The following is a 23292-nucleotide window of genomic DNA, read 5'->3' on the forward strand; positions in this document are numbered from 1 at the left end:
CGGGGGCTCCGGCAGCGCCGAGCGCTGTCACCTGGCGGCGGCGCTTTCCCAGAGGCCTGCGCGCCGCGAGGGCGGGCGGGCGGCGGGGCCGGGCTGAGGGAGGGACGGGCCGGGCAACCCCCGCCCGCCGCCCCCTCCAGCCCCAGCACGGAGACGCGGCACTCGGCCGGCGCGCCACGAAAAGGGCGGATGGAGGCAGAGTTCAGCACTGACATCTTTATTTTCCCCTCCCCGCACGTACACGGCAGACGGATGATGTTCACTGCTCTCCCCCCGGCCCAACGCCGCCTGACACACAGAGCCCGGCTCCAGAGCAGTCCCGCGGTATCCAAGGAGAGCGGCCGACACGGTTAGTGAGGAAGCGGTAGTACTGAGGAGATCCTGCGCTGTTACAGATCATGTTTTCTCATGCATAACAGAATGCTCGCTGCGAGACAACACCTGAACTCAAGGCAGAGGTTAACAATACATCAGAAGGAGGTAGCACACAAGTCATGTCTTGGGTACAGCCGTAAAAGTGATGCTGGGGGGAAGGGTAAGGCATGAGCAAATAAAGAAGGCATTCAACAAATAACCTTTCTAAATAAGTAAGTGAAGCCCAACACAAAAACTAGCTTATCTCCTCAGGTCCATGGAAGGAAGAATACAAAAAACCTAAACTAGCATTCCAAGACTGACATTTCTTGTGGGATATTGGGCATTCATTGCTGGTGATGCTGACACCCCAGCTCTGCTTTTTCACCCCTCCTAGTAAAGGCACTCAGCACCTGAACTCTCTTCATCATGACCTCAGAAGCTTCCCCCAGGTGTGCTCCTGGCAGGGAACAGGCTACAGTGTGCACAGAGGACAGGAGCTCTGTGCAGAACGACAGCCGGGAGCACCCAGTTATGAGGGAAGGAGAGAGATGTTCTGTTAGCATTGATAAGTTTATATGCCTACATTTGCAGTATTTTCCAGAACATATTGGATTAAAACCACCCTTATGTTGGTCTCTCATGTAAAAACAATTAAAACACCTATCTTATCTGCTGACTTGAAAAATTCCAAGCCCACACAGAGCCATGTTAGAGAGCTTCAAAGACAAATTCAGCTGAAGAGTAATATGAACAAAGTAATATGTAATGAAGTAAGTGCAAAAAGATCCTTTCCCTTATATTACACTTTCCCAAATGCAATAGGTTATCGTGTAGTGTTTACACAGTAAAAACTATTAGATTTTCAGAACTTTTTCACACTACTCAGAGATGTCACCAACATGTTAAATACAGAAACTTTAAATATTCTAATAAAAATAGCTTTTTTTTTTAATAAACCGCAAGTAAGTAGAAGGCAAATATACCAGATTATGCATTGCTTTCAAAAGGTAAAGTACATCATGAACAACTGAGTATCCTTCTTCATTTATCTGATGTAATGAATCTTATTTACCTCAACAAGTCAAGATTTGGGGACAACATTGTTATTCTGGATACACATACTGGAGAGCATAGATGGGAGAATGAAATTTAGAGGACAAGAGTCATATAATTCTGCATATTTAAAACACACATGCTGTATGCTCTGAACTTCCCTGAAAACATAGTGCAACTCAGTGCATATACTGAATTAAATCCAGAGGCAGGATACCTTTACTCCTTTGAAAAAATACTGTTTTAAAAATATTCAATGTCCTCTAAACTTTGACTTATTTTATGGAACTATAGCTTTAAATTTAGTTTTCATATGCAAAATATTTACACTTTATAAACTTGCAGAATTTCTAATAAACTATATTATATATACTTACACAAAACTTAATTTATATATAATCCTATTATATCTTGCAGATCAAAACTCACCACATGTACAATAATTTACAATGACAGAAGCCTCAAGCATCAAAATATCTCCTTTAAAATAACAATATTAGAGTCCTTTACAGATTCTGAATTGCAGTATTTCCTGGATTGCCTGAATATAATTAAACTTCTGAGAATATGCAAAATTTTAATTAAATATCAAGAGCAAAGTTTGTGCTGTCATAAGAAATGCTTGCAACTATTTAAAAAACACCTGAAAGGAACAAATTAAAGATTTACAAAAAGCCTCAGAAAGGTAGGCTTGAAACTAGAGCTCACTTGAATGTTCAATGTAAGTGCACACACTATATGCAAATCTTGGATACCAAAGCCCCTTAAATACTTAAGAATAAATTTGCTGAACAGAAGTTAAATTAAACAGTAAAGTATAAATGTACAAGTTTTAAAAATTATTTATAACTGAGAATTTTTGCCTACTTTGGTATAAAAGCTCCTTTAAACAGGCACATTTACTTTTAGAAGACAAACAGAAGCTTTAATACTATGGCTATTGCTGGATATTAAAGCAATGTCTCTGTGGTTCTGTTTCTAATTATATAAACTTTCTTTAGAAACATTTAATCCTGTATTAATCCAGAGAACCAATACTGCCCACAGTGATAATTTGTACTGTACTTTAGTGCTGATCAGCTAGCCTAAACAGAACTTCTCAGAATCCAGTACAACTGTCATTTGTTATTTAAAAAAAATAAATTTACAATAAAAAAATTTCTTTTATTTTGATATCTACTGAGCTATTTGAATTTTTTATTTAGAAGCATATCAGTGAAATGCCTTCCATATTTCTGTTTATTTAAAAAAAGAAAAATTTGGAATTCTCAGGTAATCTGAAAGTTTCAACACTTCTCTCTGACATCTTGCAATAGAATTTATTATTCTGTCATGAATTCCACGAATGTATTCCTAACAGGAATACACACATGCCTAATTTTATACAATGTGAATATTCCTATTGACATTATTGTGTTTATTCACAACATGAAAGACTGAGCATGAATTTCCTTACAGGAACATGACCTACAATGTAATAAATTAAAGCATTCTTATGAAAACAATAAATCAATTTCATTTTAATTGTACCAGACCTACCAAAATAACTCTTAAAGCCCTCCATAGCTATGAGTTGATTAATAATGTTCCCAGTCCACAGGTTCTAAAAGGCACGTAATCGAAGAGTTGGGTTTGTTTGTTTTGAAGTCCTCCTCAAATGAAGACAGTCTAAAATAATTTGTGTTAGGACAGTCTAATGTAAGGCATTAGAATATTCCTCTTTATGCTATAGATCTATGTTAAGCACCACTTGCTATTACAGTATAGAAAGAAGCCAACATTTTCTTCAAAAATGTGTTTGTACTTGGGACACCATTTGTGAGGGAGATGTTGATGAGGCTGATGAATTGGATATCTTAGAATTATTTGTGATCTGTAGCTCTTCAAGTCTCCTGATATAATCATCACGCAACGCAAGGAGCTCCATGTAACGCTGCTCCACGGGGTTTGGCTGCTAGAAAGAGATCCATGTTAGTCTTAGCACTTCACTCCAACTACTTGTACACAGGCTGCTTGAGTATCCAGGGCTTCCTGGCAGGCGTAGCAAGTCGTAGCTAAACAGAAATACTCACTCTTGTACCCTGAGAGCCCTCTGCCTTCCAGCTGTGTCCCCCAAAGTCAATCTTTGCACAAAACCATTTGTCGTAACTCAAAATCAGCCACCATTTCCTGGAGCATATGGGTTTTATTTTCTTGTTATTTAATATTGTGTGCAAGACAGTTACTCATATACCTTGACCAAAGCTTTTTTTTTTACTTACTAAAAAGTTTTAAGAGTCCAGAGGCCAAGTGTCTCAGCATCTTCCCTAAAAAAGTGTTTAGCCAGATTATTTTAGCTACACTGATCAGATTAAGATCCATGCCTTCAGATTAAACAACTTCTCTCACTGATGAAATTTACTTGAGTTTTTAATAGTAAATTTGCAACTTAGTGTAAATAAACAAGTGAAATAAAAAAACTTTATTAGTGAATTCTCTAAGCACACTTGCATGTGTTTAAAATCAACTGCTCTGGCTTTCAGGAGGTTACTCAGAAAGAGCCTTTTAACGGTTTCCACTTTGATCTTAAGTTCCTTTTCAGAGTAATGAAACAAACGGAGAAGAAGTATTACAAATGTCCAAGGCAGAGACAGAGCCTACAGTTACCTTCAGCTGAATATACCTGTCTGGAAATTGTTGCTGTTTCACAGTTAACTGCCTGTAATTCAAAGCTATCAGCAGTGGAGTTTCAGCAGCTAATGGTTAAACACCTCACCAGTTCAAAACCAGTTCAACCAGCACTGTGAGGTGCACCACTCACCACGCACCCATATGAGGATTGTGATGAATGCTGAGGCACTTGTGGAAGTGGATCAATGCTGAATGTATGTACTCAGATGACTGGTGATGTAGGATAATGGTTTTGCTAGCAGAAGATGCTTCTAAGTAATGGCACTAAGAAACATCATAAAAAAAATGGTTCGGGCCACACATGTTCATTACTGAGTTGCTTAAGTGAAGATGAAGCATAAATTTCATGTGCAGGGAAAAAAAGTTGCATTTTGTGTACAAAAATGGTGAAAATGAGGGACCAGTAGTAGCAGCATGGAATACCGTCACTTGGGTTTGCATTTCTAATGAGAAACTTCAGCCAAAAAGCTCTCGCAAATAATGGCAAACTGCATTTTTAAGTAGATCTACAGCTCATTTGCATGTGTTATAATCCTTCACTTTCTAAAATAAATCTTTGGATTCACCTTTTGCAAAACACCCTCATCCTTTACAACAAGCAACAAAAGCTTTAAAACCAGAACTTCAAATTGGCAACATATTTGTAAAAAGCCATAGCAAACTGTCTGGCGTTCCTGAAGCCTCTAAAGTGCTGTAAATAATACAGGAGATCAGCTATGGAAAAGGAAGTATATTGCTTGAAAACTACTGACTCCTTCCAAGGGCTGGACTGTGAAGACTGCTTCTGTCAAACAAATTGCTCCTCTATCTTCTCCTACTCAAACCTCCACAAGCTGTTAAAAAGGACAAAAAAAAAATCTCTGTACACCATCTTTATGTGCCACATGGCTGAGATTTCCAGCAAGACTGTAACAAACATAGAATGTCCATAGGCATTAAAAGCACAGAACTGAACTATGTGGCATTTAAGAAAAGCTTTTCTGGACTTCCAATCTGATCCATTTGTATAATTTTTGGTAACAGCTTTCATGCACAGTCTAAACAATGCTGTTACAAAAAAATTTAAATCTTACCATCAATACACATAGCTTTGAAAGAGAAAGGACTCAGTGGGTCATTTCATTTGTAAATGGTTTCATAGGCTCTCTCAGCAAAAGGAGAAAGACCAAGCAAATGCAACTGTGTTTGTGTTGCTAATGCCCCAGCTCTTCAGGGATCAGCAAGCCCTGTTTCTAAGCATTGTCATTCAGGATCTAGTAGCATCAAATGCCCTTAGACATGTGTCCAAGAAAAAGGGCTAGAGAGAGCTCAAGGATGACTTGCTACTAAACAGGAAAATAAGTTCAATGAGCTAACGAGAGAACTAAATAATTAATCACACTTTTTTCCTCCATCTTTACAAATGTAACACTAAAAAACCTGAACAGATAAGTACTGCTCTACAAGACAGTTATGACACAAAATCCGTATTTCCAAAGTCTAAAAGCATTTTTTGTACGCTATCGAGAATTTACTTACTTGTTGCCGAATCCTTGGGTTCCACCTGATGTAGTAATTGACCCAGAGCTCTAAATGCCGCATGCTGGCTACTGGATAGAGTGCTCGATTTAGCTCTTTACTATAAAAAGGATTGGTGTATTTAGATTTTTCACTGTTTATCAAAGACCATAACGATAATGTTTTCTCAGTCACTTTCTAAAATGAAATCGAAATAAGAACAGTAAGCATTTGCATAAAATTGAGAAATCCATCATAGAAGCCATTGTTACATTCTAAAATTAATACACTTCTGGTTTACTTAGAAGCATAAGACATTACTGTATTAGAAAGATTCCAAACCCAGTGCTTGACAAATATTTTAGTGACTGCATGGCACCATTCTATAAGAAAAAAGCCAGTTCAAAATCACTGTCTGCAAAGACTATAACCAAATACAATACAACCAAAACTTTTGCAATCACCTATAGTAAAGACAGCAATGCAATTACACAATCAGTGGTTTGACTAACCTCTTTTTCTCTGAGAAACTCGCTGTTATACAAGAAAGTGCCAAACCGGCAGCTGTACAAGTGATCCAGGATTGTAATCAGGAACTGCTCATTGAACTCAAAGGCCGTAGGAAACTAAAACCAGGAAAGACAAATTCATTGTTTACATAGAAAACGCAGAAGGACATGCATGGTTAAAAGACTAAAGGTAGAATTTAGAAGCCTGGATACATCTACAAGTAATTTTTAAGGCAATACTTTCATGCACTTTATAGCAGACTAAGTGTTCAGATGACACAAGGTGTTCAACTTTCTCCAACTAGCCACTGAAAAAAATCTCAAAATGTTCTACCTACCTTTAATTTATAAAAAGAATAAAATACAGAATGGTTACACATACGCTTTTACTAGCAAGACAGAGTAAGGTATCTTCAGTGCACTGTTACAGTGCAGCACCATACAGGAAAATAAAGGTCCTGATCCTTGGCCCTAAACAGCCTAAGTCCACTGCTTTGTTTCACTGCTTACTGACCGTACAGTGTTAAATCATAGCACTCAAAAGCTCCCTTGCTTCCTTTTTAAGCATTGACAAAACAACATGTGTCCCTGCAGTTCAAGGGACAGCTTCACAAAATGGTCAAACAGAACAACAGACCCCATTAAGGCAGTTGGATGCAGTTCCTGTAAAAGCCTTCTGCCGGGTATGAAACGTCTCTCAGTGTGTGTCTGAGAATCCTGTATCCAAGAACACCAGCCATGCCTGCACAGCCAGTGCCATGCCCAGCAACATAACCACAGCTTGTGCATCACTTTCACAAAAGTAAATACACTCTTTTTTACTACAGGTCAGAGCAGAGGCATATGCTGTCCTCTTCAAATACTTTTTGCAAAACATAAAGACGTAGGGTTTCAATTCAGTCATCTCTTCACACTGTTACCTTCTGAAGAACAACACAACATACCTGTTTAGACATTTGCCACACACAATCAATAAACTGGAGAAAGATGGGTGATCTGTCTGCATCAGCATGATTTTTATCACCGTGGCCTATTCTCTGAAATGAAGCAATACAGCCTCCTGTTAACTGAAACAGGCTATTTTATGGCAATAGACATGGTTTCTTATTTTGTACCAGAGCATTAATTCTTTTGCAATAAAGCAACCCAGTATTATAATTTCAAAATCAGTTACTGCATCAAGGAGGAGAAATTCAGATAGAGAAATACTGCAAAGCTGTTCCAAAGATGCTGAAAAAAATTCCAAACTGATAATCGGTCCTGTTATAAACACCTGCTGGTTATTGGACAAGCAGAACTGTTGAAGCATCCGTTACTTAACAAAATAATCAAGACATATTCTGAACTACATTTACATGGTAAGTTTGTCAAAAGCCAAGTTACATACTTTGTCTTCTTTTTTATTTTAAGCCACTGCAGGACCTAGATCATCAAACTATCCACACAATCTTCTCTTCCCCCTCCACACTTGAACCTTAACATTCACCCTGAGATAGTATGCAAACATGAACGAGATCAACAAATGTTCGTGTTCTTGACACAAAATTAACACAGATTTTTAAAGTTTGGGTGAGCCCGTTATTCGGAGGTGCCCAAAGTAACAATCAAAGGAATTTGCCCCACAGACAAAAAGTAGATTTGGTAAAAGCTGTTTACTTCCTTTTACCATTTGATAGCTGAGAACAGGCTAGAGATTCAGGGAAAAGGAGTTTCTATTCACTACATAATTCTGCTTGAATGTACTTGCCTGGAGCAGACAAAAGAAGAGCATTTATGTTGACCTAAGATGTTGTCTATCTGCCTGTAAGATGGCAAGCTTAATGCCTCAAGGACATGAAAAATCATAAAAGCAGTACACTGCTCTGTACAATGGCTTGCAAGGTAGTTTAACATAATAGAATTGAATGGCAGGAAATAGAGGGAGATGAGGGATTGCAGCTGAACTCAGTCAACAGTAACAAACGACTATAAAGAAGAAAACCAAATTGGCTTCCTTGCTCTTCAGTTTTCATGGTTTGAGATACTTGTTATCCATTAAGAGTCATACATGTGTTTAGTAAGGAGTGGAAGTCTGTCCACTTTCACTACAGTTAGCAGTTTCAGGATGTCTGAGTATCATCCATCTATAATTATGTCTCATATTTGAATGCATAATTAGAATTAAATTCCACATAACAAGCAAATTTATCATCTGGAGAGTGCACTAAGTTCACCACACATAGAAAAGTTGGGGTAGGGAATGTCTTTTCAACAAGGAAACTTACTGCTCACCTCATTTGATATAAAATACAGAGAGGAACTATTAAGTAGTCTACTATTTGGTTATTTGGTATTAAGTAATCCAAATTGCAACCCTGGTACCATAAAAACATGAAGCTTGCTCCAATCCAGACAATATAAGTAACACCCTACTCTTCAACTCCCTACTAAAGGGAAAATGAAACAACAACAGTTTCAGAGATGAGGGTCAGGAACTGCTCTAACTGCACTGTCTAGTTCTCACTATTCAAAGTCACAGGTCTATCAAACAATTACCAAACTAAAACAGGGTATGAATGATCAAAATATTTTCTGCTTACATTATAATTTTATCATAGAATAGTTAAGGTTGGAAAAGACCTTTAAGATGATGGAGTCCAACTGTTAACCCAGCACTGACAGGTCCACCACTAACCCATGTCCCCAACCACCACATCACAGGTCTTTTAAATCTCTCCAGGGATGGTGACTCCACCACTTCTACAGAACACTCCAGAAAAGACCAACCTTCACTGTACGCTAAATAACCCATCAAATAAAAATTTACAGTACTCTCAGATTACAGCAGATGGCTGAAGAGTGGCTTCAACCATTTCCAAAGATTGCTACTTGAGTGAGCAAGTTGGGAAAATAGCAGTTTAAGCAAAAGCAGCTACTTAAATCATTATTATTGCTGCTACATTGTCAGACATGAACCAATGGACTGAGCGAGTCATCTGGAAGGGATGCCAAATCCTGCCTCACTATTTGGAGAAAAACATCTGTTGAGGGAGAACAAAATCCTTTGATTACTCAACTAAATTGAATGGCTTAACAAAAAGAATCATAGATTATTTGAATTTATTAATAATGATGAAGAGCACACAGATCTCTCTTTTTAAGCTTTGTGTTAAACCATAACACATGTGTTTGACTGCAAGTCTCCCAGGGATACCATCTAATTTTATCTACATCCTCTTTTTTTTTAATAAAAAATATGAGAATAAAATGTCAAGCCACTGGCTTCACATCTTCCTGTGCCTGTACCAAGACAGAATACTTAAAAGGTTTATAAAACATATCACTACTGAAAGACCACAAGTAAGTACACAAAAAACCAGACTACATCAGCTATCACTTCCAACACCCAAAATACAAATCTCATAAGCCTCAAAGCGCCTTTAGAATATCAGATCAAAAACTGCCACAGCCTACAATCACATGTAAATGGTGAGGTGATTTATGTTGAGTAGCTATACATGGATTTCCAAATGACTGCAACACTCTTGCAAATGTAAAATGGGCATGAAACACACAGATATATTTTCCCATTTCTTGATTTTTTCCAGATTGCCTATTTTCCAAATTTTAGCTATATTAAGTAGTATCTTTAGAGTATTTCATTAGGGACAAAACATCCATTCAAGTAACTTCTACTGAAGTTGTAGAAACTTCTTACTGTGAATTACAAGGTTCAGGACCAACAAGCAACACTGCTATAATGCTTACAGTAAGTAACAGCACAGTCTCCCTGGCAACCTAATCTCCTCCTCCAGGTTCCTCGTACAGATTTCTTGGTTAAATGGTTAGCTGTGGCATTTAGTAAAATTCCACTAAGACACTGAAAAGTTTTCTAACACGAACAGGATGAACAGGGTCCCTTCCAACTCAGAATATTCTGTGAATTTTCTGTGAAAATGATTCACATACCTGTAAAATACTAAGGGCTTGCTATGGAAGCAACTACTTAACCTTCTGAGCTTCTAACCTTCTGCCCAGAAGGCAACTGAACAGAAGTAGAGCCAAAATTACCAGTGACAGCCTCTTGGGAGCTATTATGACTAGTTTAGAATATTTAGAAATCAGCAAATCATGCAAAATCTCACTTAGAAGACACTGGCTAGACTCATTCATCTGCTTCTTGTGACATTCAAGACAGTCCAAAGAAAGAGTGATGGAGAACCTCATATCCCAGCTTTATCTGATCTTCAGCTGAAGAATTTGAGAGGACACAATTTTTCTGCCTTCTTATTTTCTTTGCTCAATAACCACAGTAAGCCTAGCAGTTCTATGCTTTTAAAAGGATGCAAAGGACAAAATATGAGTTCTCAGAGAAAGAATAGCAAGAAAAATACTGACCAAACAGGTTCAAACCCAAAAGTTCTGCTCAGTTTACCTGGAAATGTTTTAAATCCAAATTCAGAAATTATGAAAGGAATTATCAAACCCTGACACAAAGTGAGCAGTTTAACACTGAAAGCTTTTCAGAAAGTTAATACTGCACAGTCTTTGCAATTATGTTCTAATTCTTACCGATGCAAACTTGTGTCCAAAGCTTATCCACTCTTTTTGCACCAGAACTTCAAAGCCTTCAATGGTTCTGTAGTAGCTGTCCAGCATGAGCATGGCCAGGGAGGTGAGCTGAGCCGTGCGGTCCCAGCCGTCACTGCAGTGAACCAGCACCGAGCTCCGGCCCGATGACACCTTGTCAGCCACCTGAATGGCTCCTGTCAGCACGAGCTGGTGAGGAGCAACACACACCAAACAAACAACACAACTTATTTCTGCTCAAATGATAACACTAAGTGGATTTCTTTGTATCTACACAGTATCTGAATTAATACTGTTTCCATTAAACGACCTGAAAAAAGCAGTGTAGTTAATTGGAAAAGAATTTTCTAGGAGATCAAGTGAATTTCTCGTATAAAAATAGAAAAGCAGATTGGTTCCCTAATCCCTTAGTAAGATCAAATTCATCTCACAGCAAATTCTTAAAAAACAGGGCACAAAACAGCAACCTTGATAAACCAAAGACCATAAGCTTCTTTTTCAAAGAAAGAGGGGATTTACCATAGCATATACTCTCCAAAAATTCTGTGTTATTTCATTTGACTCCCTTCTTTGAACTAAATTACTGAATTATCTCAGTTGTTGGAAAAAGGAGCTTGCACCCTTCTAATATACTTATTTTCCAGCTATTAAATTAAAATGAAAATTTTATTAAGCAGGATTCATTACATAATACTCTAATTGCTTTTGCACAGCTATACTTGAAGCAAAAGGTTCAAAGGTCAACTAGTTAGAACACTGGTGAATTACCAGCTTAAGTATTTTATTTGTGCTGCAAGATGAAAACTACAAAATTTACAAATAAATTTACAAGATTTATTTACAAAACCACAATTCACAAAATAAAGTCACATACACACTGACAACTGAAGTATTTACTGATACTTCACAGTGACGGTCATCTGCAGGCCTGTACTGCAAGAAACCGAAATAAATCAGTTCTCACACATGTAAAGCCAATCAGAGTAAAAATGCATTCCTCTGCTAAAGACACTAAACTTGAGGCAGGCAGTAAACATTCAATTTCACCTACTGTTGCTTAGTTATGGTATCTCATAACATACTCTAAGATGAGCTGGCAAAAAAAGCCAACACTCAGGGATGTTGCTTTTGTAGTCCAAGTAGTTTGATGTGTTCTAGGACTACTTCACAGCTTAGCACAGAAAGCAAGTCTGATGTGACAGATTTGGGCAAACAGTTTTTGAACAATCAAGGAAAAGTTACCTTTATATGTTCTAACCAGTGGGTTGATTCCAGACTTGACAACCAGTGTGATTCTTCCACATTAGGATAAACAATGTCCTTCAGCTTCTTCAAAGATTCCCGCATGACGTGAATATTATGAATGTCCAAGAAGAAAAGTTCTGCATTGGGATATGCATCTTCACCTTCATATCCTCCCCCAGTTGCCTACAAACAAGAAATCTGAAATTAACTTTAGTAATATACACACCCTTTTCAACAGAGCAAGAAGGGAATGAATGTCATTTGACATGGAAATAGACAAAAGTGATAAAATATTTGGCCAAATAAATTTAAATTTAAGAGTTCAGTTAAGAATAAGCTACCTTTCATTTAAAAATTATGTTCAAGAATCTTAGATTCTGTCTTTAAGAAGAAAATTAGCAATAACATTAAAGTTTAACTTTTCTAACACTAAATTTTAGTGCTGAAGACTAAATATATATTTAGACTGTTAAGATATTAAAGAGCCACATAAGTAAAAAGTCTGTTCTACTGCTGCTCTCTTAAAACATTTCACCATCACCACACCACAGGATGTGCCTGGTTACAAAAGGAAGTAGAAAACCCACACATTTTAGGGCACAATGTCACTGATCAGACTTTCCAAAGACAGAAACACGCAATTGTTTGGGTTGGAAAAGACCTTTAAGATCATTGAGTCCAACCATTAACCCAGCAGTGCCAAGCCCACCACTAAACCATTCCCCCAAGTGCCACATCTTTTAAATACCTCCAGGGACAGTGATTCAACCACTTCCCTGGACAGCCTTTCCACAAATCAATTTTTCCAGATATCCAATTTAAACCTCCCCTGGTGCAACTTGAGGCCATTTCTTCTTGCCCCACCACTTGTTACCTGGGAGAAGAGACCGACCCCCACCTGACTACAACCTCCTTTCAGGCAGTTGTACAGAGTGATAAGGTCCCCCCTGAGCCTCCTTTTCTCCAGACTCAACATCACCAGCTCCCCCAAGCTCACAGAGCTGCAAAATTTCAAGTATTTCCTGCTGACAGCAAAAAAATGCCATAAATTTGGATAAATAAATTTTACCAACTACACATCAGACAAGAGCCTAAAGCACCATGTAAGCCTTTCCCCATGAGTACCACCTATAGTGCTGTACAGCAGCACAGTATCTCTATTCTATGCTCTCTATCTCCTTTCTCAGATGTGGGGTTATTATCAGAGCTGCCAGGCTCTGCAGTGAAAAAAGCAAGGAGTGTATTTTTCTCTTTCCTTTGAGTATTATGAAGTCTTGGTGAGGAATGATTGTAATTTCAGCATCAGGGCTGCAGCAGCTCCTGGCTGTGTGTCTTGACCTATGTACAAGGAACACAGGAATGCATGAGTAGCACAGCCCAGGATTTTGCTTAGACAAATCTTCACAGCTGTTCACAAAAATATTTTCAGTGCAGATAAACATTGACTTGCACTTTTTATATCGTTCTCCCTCAGACCCAGAAATGTACCCTACTGTGTCTACTGCTCTGATTGAGCATTTTATATATAGATATATGAGGAGCTAATTAAAACATGTGCATATCAAGTTTGTCTACAAGACATTACCTTACATTTTTTCTCACTTCTTGGACAAACTCAATTTTTTTACCCCATTTGTTTCAAAGATGTAATTGACAATCTTTCCACAAGGCAAACAGAAAGATTACATGTTTTATTCACCCATAAAAACTCAGTGTGCAGAGGATAATGGGCTTTGTACAGTCAAATGCAAACAATTGAAGCAGACCCTCAAAATACAAACCATCACGTTAAAACAGCCCCTAGGATAAAGTCTCAGAAAGAATGTGTGCTATACACACAAACATAATAATAAAGCTTAACAAATTATATTCTGTATTATAGAGAAGGAGGCTGTACAGGTACAAATACGTGCACCTAACTTGCACAGATCAAACTACCAGGATTATTGTCCCCCTTGAATCATTACTGTTCCTCTTGAAAGCAACATTTGTTACATATAAACCTCTTATGCAAACAAGTTTTACCATTTCATATTCCTTTCAGCACAAACACTGAAGAGGACTCATTTCACTAAACTAGTGTCCCGTTTTGTTCCACAAAACTATTCAGAAGCTAGAGTTCCTTCTCTCCACATAAGCACACTTATCATTTCACTTGGACCTCAAACCCTCTTGAGCTCAGCTCTCTTGCCCTTTGCTGTGCAGACACACACCTTCAGTAGTAAGCGCTGAAAAGCACGTCCCCTTCATCTGTGTTTGAAGTTCCATGACTAAGGGAATCCCCAGGCGTGGCACATTCTTGTATGACAAAAGCATTAAACTTGTCTCCTTCACCACCACTCCCTAACATGGTTTTTTCATATGAAGATGGAGCACATCTATGTCTACCGTGCTCCATGCCAAATACAACTCTGACACAGTGTACTGGCATTATCTGACCTTAGCTGAATAATCTAGTCCTCCACAGAACTGAGGGGGAAGCAGAGGAGAGATCAATCCACGGGCACAACTTTTCTTCTTGAAAGGTTAGAGGAGATGATTTTTCAAGATCCCTTCCAGCCTGGGCTGGTGTATGATTCTGATCCCATTTAGGTTTCGATCACAGATAGCAAAGAAATAGTCACCTTACCCGATGGGAACACTTTCTGTACTTACCAACCACAAGCACCTGGGGAAGAACAGCAGGTACCAAGGTATCCAAGATCATACCCATACTGCTGTTTAGAGTGGAAGCACCCAAATTAACTTATTTATCACTTCTCTTTATTTGCTGGATGCCAGGATAGGTCTGAATTAGTCCTTGTAATGATTAGGAAGAACCAAACAAAGGATGCCTGTCATTTGGCTTGCCTTTATGCACACATCCTCTCTAGGATGGAATTTTCCCAGAGGATCTGAAGGTTGCACAGAGGTGGCCTATCATTCCTACAGGGGACATGCTCTACAGCCCAGCTCACAGCTACCTCCCAGTGCAGAGTGGAATCATGCCTGACTTCAGTCGCATGTTAAGATCTGTGCTTGGCTGAGAACAGACACCGTAAAGCACGTCTGGAAATCTACATATGGACCTGAAACTGCTTAGGGACCTACTTTAGACACTCATGTCCTTGAGCCTCAGTATTTGATTATGTAAATTTATTTATATTAAGATTACTACTATTCCCCAAAACCTCCCCACAGAAAACTTCCAACTAAGCCTCCTCCTCATTCCCTTTGAAAATAAGACTGTTAAAAGCATCTGTTTACCTTGTTTGCAACTGCATTGACATTGGGCCTTGCATCATAGATGGTCAGTTTGGAGATCTGCCCGTTAGCCTCCCTGATGATATCAAGGTATCTTTCATCATCTTTATTCCGCTTGCCACTCATTCCAACCAGGGGCTGACTGCAGCGCATGATTACAGCTTGGGTCTCTGGATGAATCCATGAGAGAACCTGGTCACATGGCAAACACACAGCAGAAGAAACTCATTTTAGTAAAAAAATCAAAACTTAAAGCTATATTCTTTAACATGCACAGTATGAAAATCAACACTTTTGTTTTATTTCTTCAAAATGAAATCCCTTGACATCTCAACTGCTTTTAGTCTCATAAAATTTATTAATAACTCTTCAAAAGAGTTCTCTTACATATTTAATGCTTACTGAAATAATACTTACCTATATAATCCAATGTATTTTAATATTTTTCTACAAGTCTTAGATTACACAAATAATGCTGAAAAGTAAACTAGAAACAAACACAGCAATCTCTGCTGAAACTAAGAAACAATTCTGGAGAATGAACTCATTGTAGAAAAGGTGACTAAGATGCTCCAATTCTACAAGAACAGCTTTTCCCTTTTTTTTGGATAAGGAAGGCAAGCTGAACCTTTCTGCAGTATCTTGAATGTTTTCTCTTCTCTTTAAAGCACATTTTGTTCCTCAGTCCTCCTTACAAAGAGGAGGCATTGGAGCACAGCACATGCTGTCTTTGTTGTTCTGAGCCAAAGAGGACCTGCCACAAAAGACAGTGAGCTGCCCAGGGAACAGATGCAGCACCAGAGATTAAAGATAAGCAAGAAACCCGAGAAGCAGGCAAAAAATGCAAATTCATTGTTGAAAATTATTAAGAAATAAAATTCTCACCCACTCTGAAAGTTGTGGGTTACAGATTGGAAGAACATCAAACAAAAAACCCCCAAAATCCAATCTTCAGAAAGTGTTCATTCCTGAAATACAACCTGAGGTGTAGATCAGAAACAAGATCTGCCAGTGTGTGGGGGGGGTGAGGATGAGTAGCTATTTCCTGACAAGAATGAAATTACTATTTAAAATTACTATTTTAATAAAATTACTATTACCAAGGAAATTACTCTCACTCTACAGGCATGCCAAAAGGCCTGTCATGAATTTTGAGGTGACAGGGATGACACAGCTAGGTTATTAGAACTATATGCACAGGCTATACATTACACATGTGTATTTCATACACATTATGTATTATACAGTTATATGTGTGTGTATATAGTAAATTTATAATTATAGGCCTAGTCTGTCAGTAAATACCACATCTAATAAATATTTATCATATTGAGCCGTGCATCTGTTTGAAACTGAGATTCAAGACAGCTTTCCAATACTGTCTAAGAATCCAGCACACCTTCCAAGTTTGCTGAAGGGAAATACCAGTTAAAACAAGTATTGGAATAGAAATCAGTATTTTCTATAGTGCTATAAAGAGCTGATACATAAAAACTCTCTTACCTCATAAAATTTTCATTACAGAAACACACTCAAGAAGTCAAACAGGTTTATCTTAAAATTCTGCAGACTAAAAAGCCCAAGAATTCACTAAAGAGACTACGCATGAGGTCTTATTTTAGGACTGACCTGTGGAACTATGTTTAAATGCCATGTGGTTTGCTTGCAGGACAACATTTGTGATCACTTTTTATGGGCATCCAGTAATAGCAACCAGTGCACATGGCAGTGTAAGGCTCATTCTTCATCAAAGGAAACTGCACTGCTGGCCATTGGTACTGGGCAAGTCAAATTAAAACCAGTGAAGCTGTCATGGGCGATTGTTGTGGGGGAAAAACGGAAATGTGGCTTGGCCAAGACACCAGTTTCAAGCAGTGAAAAACCACCAGCCAATCAAAACTATTTTGCCATAACCATTTCCAAAAAAAGCATCCTCTGTGTTGTGTTCAGCAGAAAGTTGTTTGGATGCAACTTAAGCTAGCTTAAAACTAGCTACACCATCAGGCAAGTTCCACCACCTCATACTCACTGGGATTCTATTTCGGGACCTAAAGGCAGCAACTTTCTTGAGATCATCGTCTGTTGCATTGTACGGCACGACCAGGAGTGATGGGTACGTGTCACACAGCCCGTAATGCTCGTTAATGAAAGTCACTCGCCACCGGTCATTAGGCAGCCCCTAAAACAGAACACCAAGTTATTCAATGTATCTTTGGCTGAACAAAAGTAATTCTGCTCTTGAATTTTACATGACATTATGGCCACATGGTGGCAACAACCTACCAATTTAACTAAATACCGTTTCAAAACAATAGAAGCAAAAAAGATTACAAGACCACACAAACCAGTTCATTGCAGATGGATTCACAACCTTGAACAGCTGCAGAGCCATCTCATACTCTTATGTACACAATTATAGCCTCAGAGTAAGTTTCAATGACTGAAACTAGGAGATGTATTTCTTTAACTGGGGGATAGAGGAAAGAAAATGACCTTCTTTCCTTCCCTAAAACTCTGCCTTTCCACCTTCCCTGGTGAAGAGAGACTGGGGAGAGAAAGTCTCATTATAACCTTTCTTCCCTGTAGCCTGATACTACCTTCAGGTTAAAAGTAAGATTCAGGGTAACTTTCTTATTGAGAAAGAACAACTCCCAGTTGTACTCTGCCCAGTAAGGCGTTTCCAGGAAGCTGAGAAATACTGATAAGTCCACACACGCACACAGTGGGGTTTGTGTGGGTGTTTGTATTTTACCTTTTTTGGGCGTTAGGCTTCTAAACCATGAACCAAAAAACGATGGAGGGAAACAAAATTAAGGAAGTTCTTACTTTTTGCTATTTAATTTTTTTAATATCATACTTAAATTATCTAACAGACATATTAAAATGAAATATCATCCTCTTTCATTGACATTTTTCCAAGATCAACTAAAGAGCAAGGAAGAATACTGAGAGACATCCGTAATTTCTGTAAAGCAATGCTCTTTCTAAAACAAGCTATTTTTTTTTTTCCCACTTCATTTTGGGAAGAAGAACAAATCCAATCTATGTTTAGGACACTACAGTTACATATTTGGCACATTCTCCCCACCCTGTGCCCAATTAGCAGTGGCACATTGTAAGAGGCATCAGTAATTTCCTTCCAAGAGCAAAGACTCCCTTCCTGTGACATTCCATGTTTTTTTAAAGGGTCAAGTCTTTTATTTCTTTTCTTTATCTTTTTTCAAGTTGAATTTCCATCCTCTCCCAACAGCTGATAAGAGAAATGTACAAACAATAATTCCTCTATGCAAGTCGGGAGATGTGAAAGCACCAGGCAATGGCAACCGTAAAAACTCACCTGCCTCCTGTATTCAGACATCGGGTTGTAGACCATCCATCCATTTTCAGAAAACTTTTCTTCATTTACAAAGGCAAAAAAAAGCTGTATAATGTAAAAGAAACTTATTACACCAAACTCTGACTGCAAATGGCAAATATGAGGGCTCATCATCAGTTATACCCTAATGCTCGCCACCAAATAGGACTGACTGCTCCATGCTAGCCCCACTATCTCCATTTTTATGTCATATGTGCAAGACTATAAAGCAAAGAGCAACATGTAACAAAAAATGCAGATCTGGTAATGAAAATAATGAAAATATGACAAGAGTTATGAGGTGACAAAAAGAATAGAAATTATAAAGCTTAACCAGTTGGATTTTTTCTTTTTTATTATCAGGAGGTTGAAATGTTTTAGAATGGTTTATTTTCCGTATTTCACATTATCACTAAATAAAACTACTGTCTTCTCACCAAATTTGTCCAACAGGCACAACTTCAATTACTACATACAATATTAGATACTAAATTCAAAGTGTAAAAGGGTTTTGCTATTCATTGCCATTAGGAAGCAGCTGCCTCTCTGCATCCCCTCCCCAACTGATCCTTACTAAGAGAAATCCCAACTACTGTAAAGCTCCATGAAAGTGAAAAAGTTGCCTTTGAAAATGAAATAGTTAGCTGCTTACACTACTTACTTTTCACTTGCTTTGTTGCTCGTTCTCACAATTAATTTAAACAGCACAGCAGCCTCACTCAGTATTTCACCAAGTTCCTCATACCTTTTATTTTCCTTCTCCTTCCAACAAATTCCAAGTGGGCTGTATTACCTAACTAACCCCCTTCTCCTCCCTTGGTTTGTTTCTACAGTTTAGGAGAAAAGCAGAAGTAATGTTTATTTTATCAGTCTCTCTCATTGAGAAAATTGATTTTGGTGGCCTACAAATTCTTCAGATGCCAAAAGTAGCATGAAACAAAGTTGTTTCAAAAAAAAAAAAAAAAGCAAGAAAGAAAACACAGAAGAGAATGTATTGTCCTGAGCTAACTGAGCAACAGCAGCCAGAGCAGAAACACTCCAGAGCCCATCATAGCTCATCTGTAACAAAACAGCTGAAAGTCTCCTAGCTATTCAAAAACATTAAAAGGAGAAACTGAATGCTGAACTGAACATCCACATCTGCATAATTTTCACAGGTGCAGACCGGAACTGAGTAGAAATGCAGAAAACCCAGCAAGCAAGAAAAAAAACGTGTGGTCTAAGGTGCTGTGATTCTGCCTACAAAGGTCCAGAGAAAAGGCGATGCTTCAAACCTGCACCACCACCCCTGTGAAGGAGGCTTTGGATCTTAGGAACGATCCAGGCAATTCTGCTCAGCCCATTACACTGCTTTAAACACTGAACAGCTCATATCAAAACACAAAATTGAATCCCCCTCAAAATGAGGAGTTCTTTCCTCATATAGTTCAAGTAAACAAATATTTTAAAAGGATGTTACTGCTCACTCAAGATGCTTTATCTCACTAGATTTACAAACCAGAATTTTAAATTAAATCACTATTTTAGAGCAAGTGCACTCATTGGCAAGTTTGCAGAAGTAAACAGTGCATTCCCTGGTTTTGTTTTCTGAATATCTTTACCATTTTTAAAGGGGTAGAACTTCAGTGCAAATAAACATTACAAATTCTTTTGACTAAGTAAACTGCTATCAAGTGGTACAGAGGGAGAGATAAAGTGGTGGACATCTACTCTATCAGAAAAAAAACCCCATTCCATTAAAAGTAGATGAAAGTATCAAAAGTTAAGCAAAAAAACCTGCAAAAGGTTAATTGGAAACAAGAAATACAGCAAAATGGGAATATCACTATCTGAAGCAGTAGATGCAACTGATTTGCTGAACTATTAATAAACAGCTACACACAAGAACCATCCCCTCCTCCCAAAGGAATTTGCTAAATCCCAAAGAGCAACTATGCTAAAAATTCACCAAGGAACCAGAGACAAAAGTAGAATCTTATAACAGTAGGAAACACTGGGATCCTACCAGGTCACTTAAAAGATGTCTTGAAGGCAGGAATAAGTTTTTTTATTTAAGTTCCTACTTACTGCAAGTTTCCTCGTAAGAATGAAAAAATCACCCATCTGAAGCCCTGGTAAGTAGAACTCACAGGTTTATTACAGTGCACTGTGATAGCTGTTACATAGAACAGGTTTTTACTTACTGACAAAAATCATAAAGGTGTTGTTCCAAACTAAAATAAATAGCAGATATGCTGCTCATGTCACCCACAAAAAAAATCCACAAGACATCAGAGGGAAAAGTGCATTTTGTTTTCACCTTTTAAAAACCAGGGTTGAATTTATTATGCATGAAGGGATGGACTGAATCCTTTCTGAAAGAACAATGTCCTACTATGTACAGCACAATTCATTTAAAATGCTTGGCTACAGCAGCTTTACCACATCTGCTACAAAAGCTTTCAGTCACACAACCCACAACTATTTAAGTGCAATTATGCTTCATCAGTTTTGTTGACATTCCAGGTAGTACAAATTCTTCCTATGTTGCTCAATAAAAAGAAACTCATTAGTAGAACGGATCAACCAGCAAAAACCTGATGTCTAACAAATCACAGAACACTACAATGAATGCAAAGGCATATGGAGCAAAATTCGGACTCAGATTTTTATGTGAACAATTCAGAGAAAACTCCTGCATTATACTACTCAAGAACAGTATTTAAAAATGACCAGTCTCTAAAATCCTGAAGACTAAAAATTATTTTTCTTCTGCAAGCATTGAATAAATTATAGGAAAAGGTTTATACACACATGTTTGGATGTGCACTGCCGTGTACAGACTGCACAGTTCATCTGGTGACAACTGAAATTCTTACTTGCTGTACCAAAAGATTAGAGACCTGAATTCCATCCTCACCACCTCCAACAGCTTCTCAGATAAGACTTGAAACACTCTGTGAATATGGCCTGAGCTTTAGTCCAGCCTAACTGCTGGAGTCTAAAATACAGTAATATGCCCACCCTACCTTAGGCCCATTTCTCCCAACAAAATACACAATTATTGCTGTGTTGTCATTAAAACAGAGTAGGAGATACATAAATGCAATACTCTACATACATTTATACTCCATTCATATAGTTCTATTTAATTTCTAATGACAGTTTAACTTGACTGTAAGAAGCAACCCACATTTATAACCATTTAAATATAAGAATCATATACTTAACATAAGATATATGCTTGGATACAGCTGCATTTTATGACCTGTATCAGTAAAAGCCACATTTAGCACATGTTTGGACATTACTTCATTTTGCTCATTATCCCATTTTGTTTCAAGCAAAAAAAAGTAATTTCTACTGAATAACATTTTTTCTTGAATTGGGCATTTTATTATTCTAATGCAACCAAACTGATAAACCACATTATAGTGAACAAGTAACGGTGATAAATACATATTTAGATCCCAGAAGGCTTTGCTATAGTTCAGGTTAGCTTCACATCTGCACTAACGACCCACGTATTTCCACTTCTGTCCTGAATAACCCAAGATTACAGACTAAATGCAATATGTTAAGACATTTATGTCTTAATGCTGCTGAAGCTTTCACCTCACAGTGCATGAAATCTGAATGCAATTCTACAGTGCAGCAGGCAAATGAAACAGAAATAAATGGGAAGGAGAAATTATGGCATTCACAGTATAATATGCATAGGTTCTCTTTATCACTTGATGTAAGATTTGAGAGGTGCTATCTTAGTGAAATTACATGGCTTAGCTTTTTGTGGATACAGTTCCTTCACATTAGAGCCCCTCACACACACACACACATTCATGTGGGCATGAAAGCAGGGAGGTCACTCCACTGCCCACAGGCACTGAGTACAGACCAGCTGGGTGTGTATTTATATCCTTCAGATGGAGAGGGCAGAGGAAGGTCGGAGAAGAACGACACCAGCAGCTCTCGGAATCTCATGGCCCCGCAAGGCAGAAAAACCCTGCCAGCCTCTCTCAGTGCCCCGTTATTCACACAGGAAAGCCTTGCAAATACCAGAATAATAAAAGGTTGGCCAGTTCCATGTCTTCTTCACACATCTTCCCTTCACATCTGTGGTATATCCCTGCTAGATCCTCCTCCTCCCCAAATACTTTATGTACTCAGAGTCTCCACTCTGACCTCCACTCATTTTTTCTCCGCTCCACACACAAAATGCCATCCCCTTCTCTCATTGTTAATCCTGCCTCTCGCTCTTCTCCACAGCTCCTCCTGCACACAGTCTATCTTCCCAGGAATTAAACCAACTGCAGCTTCATCAGATGTGTCCAGATTTGAGTGGAAATTGAAAAAAAAAAAAAAATAAAAAAAATAAAAAAAAAATCAATCTACATACAAGAGATATTCAGGTTCAGAAGAATATTGCAGTAAAATAGAGGAGTCTTTCATTGTGGGTTTTTTGAGATCATGATAGGTTTTTCAAAATCAAGAACATATAACCAAAAAGCAGAACTATGGTTTGTACAGGTGCACCTGAGACAACTCCACATTTGTTTGGTTGGATACAAAGGACAAACAGCAGCACAAGTTTCAGGCAGGCTACCTGCTCAACACGTCAGTGTTTCAGGCAGCAAGCCTGAGCTGGCATCCCTCCTCTCCAGCACTGAGACTGGCTAGCTGAAAGCTACTTAAAACACAGATTTACCTCAAGTTATACTGATTATTTGTTTTATCTCACATCTCAAGTCCAAGGTAGGATAATCTGCAGTCACTTCCAATGCACTGATCATATCTATTCTAAGTTTGATGGAGATT

General features: G+C 38.2%; 1 protein-coding gene across 4 annotated transcripts in view; it reads right to left on the minus strand.

The window, feature by feature from the left end:
* Positions 1-23292, minus strand: part of MTM1 (myotubularin 1) — a 46240-nt gene that overhangs the window by 3193 nt on the left and 19755 nt on the right. The window contains exons 8-16 of one of the 4 annotated variants that reach the window (XM_042039905.1): positions 18481-18564; positions 17173-17322; positions 15147-15335; positions 11898-12083; positions 10638-10844; positions 7031-7123; positions 6090-6203; positions 5599-5775; positions 202-3364 (exon numbers count right to left, since the gene is read on the minus strand). In XM_042039905.1, coding sequence (XP_041895839.1) covers positions 3197-3364; positions 5599-5775; positions 6090-6203; positions 7031-7123; positions 10638-10844; positions 11898-12083; positions 15147-15335; positions 17173-17322; positions 18481-18564 — 1368 coding nt within the window. In that variant the 3' untranslated portion in view covers positions 202-3196. Of the gene's footprint in view, positions 1-201; positions 3365-3575; positions 4914-5598; positions 5776-6089; positions 6204-7030; positions 7124-10637; positions 10845-11897; positions 12084-15146; positions 15336-17172; positions 17323-18480; positions 18565-23292 lie in introns of those variants that run through there. The other 3 variants (XM_042039906.1, XM_042039908.1, XM_042039907.1) reach the window with 3 other exon arrangements.

The sequence above is a fragment of the Corvus kubaryi genome, unplaced genomic scaffold (genome assembly GCF_017639235.1).
Source record: "Corvus kubaryi isolate FWS band 111438036 unplaced genomic scaffold, C.kubaryi_AGA036_p1.0 37395, whole genome shotgun sequence".
Lineage (NCBI taxonomy): Eukaryota > Metazoa > Chordata > Aves > Passeriformes > Corvidae > Corvus > Corvus kubaryi.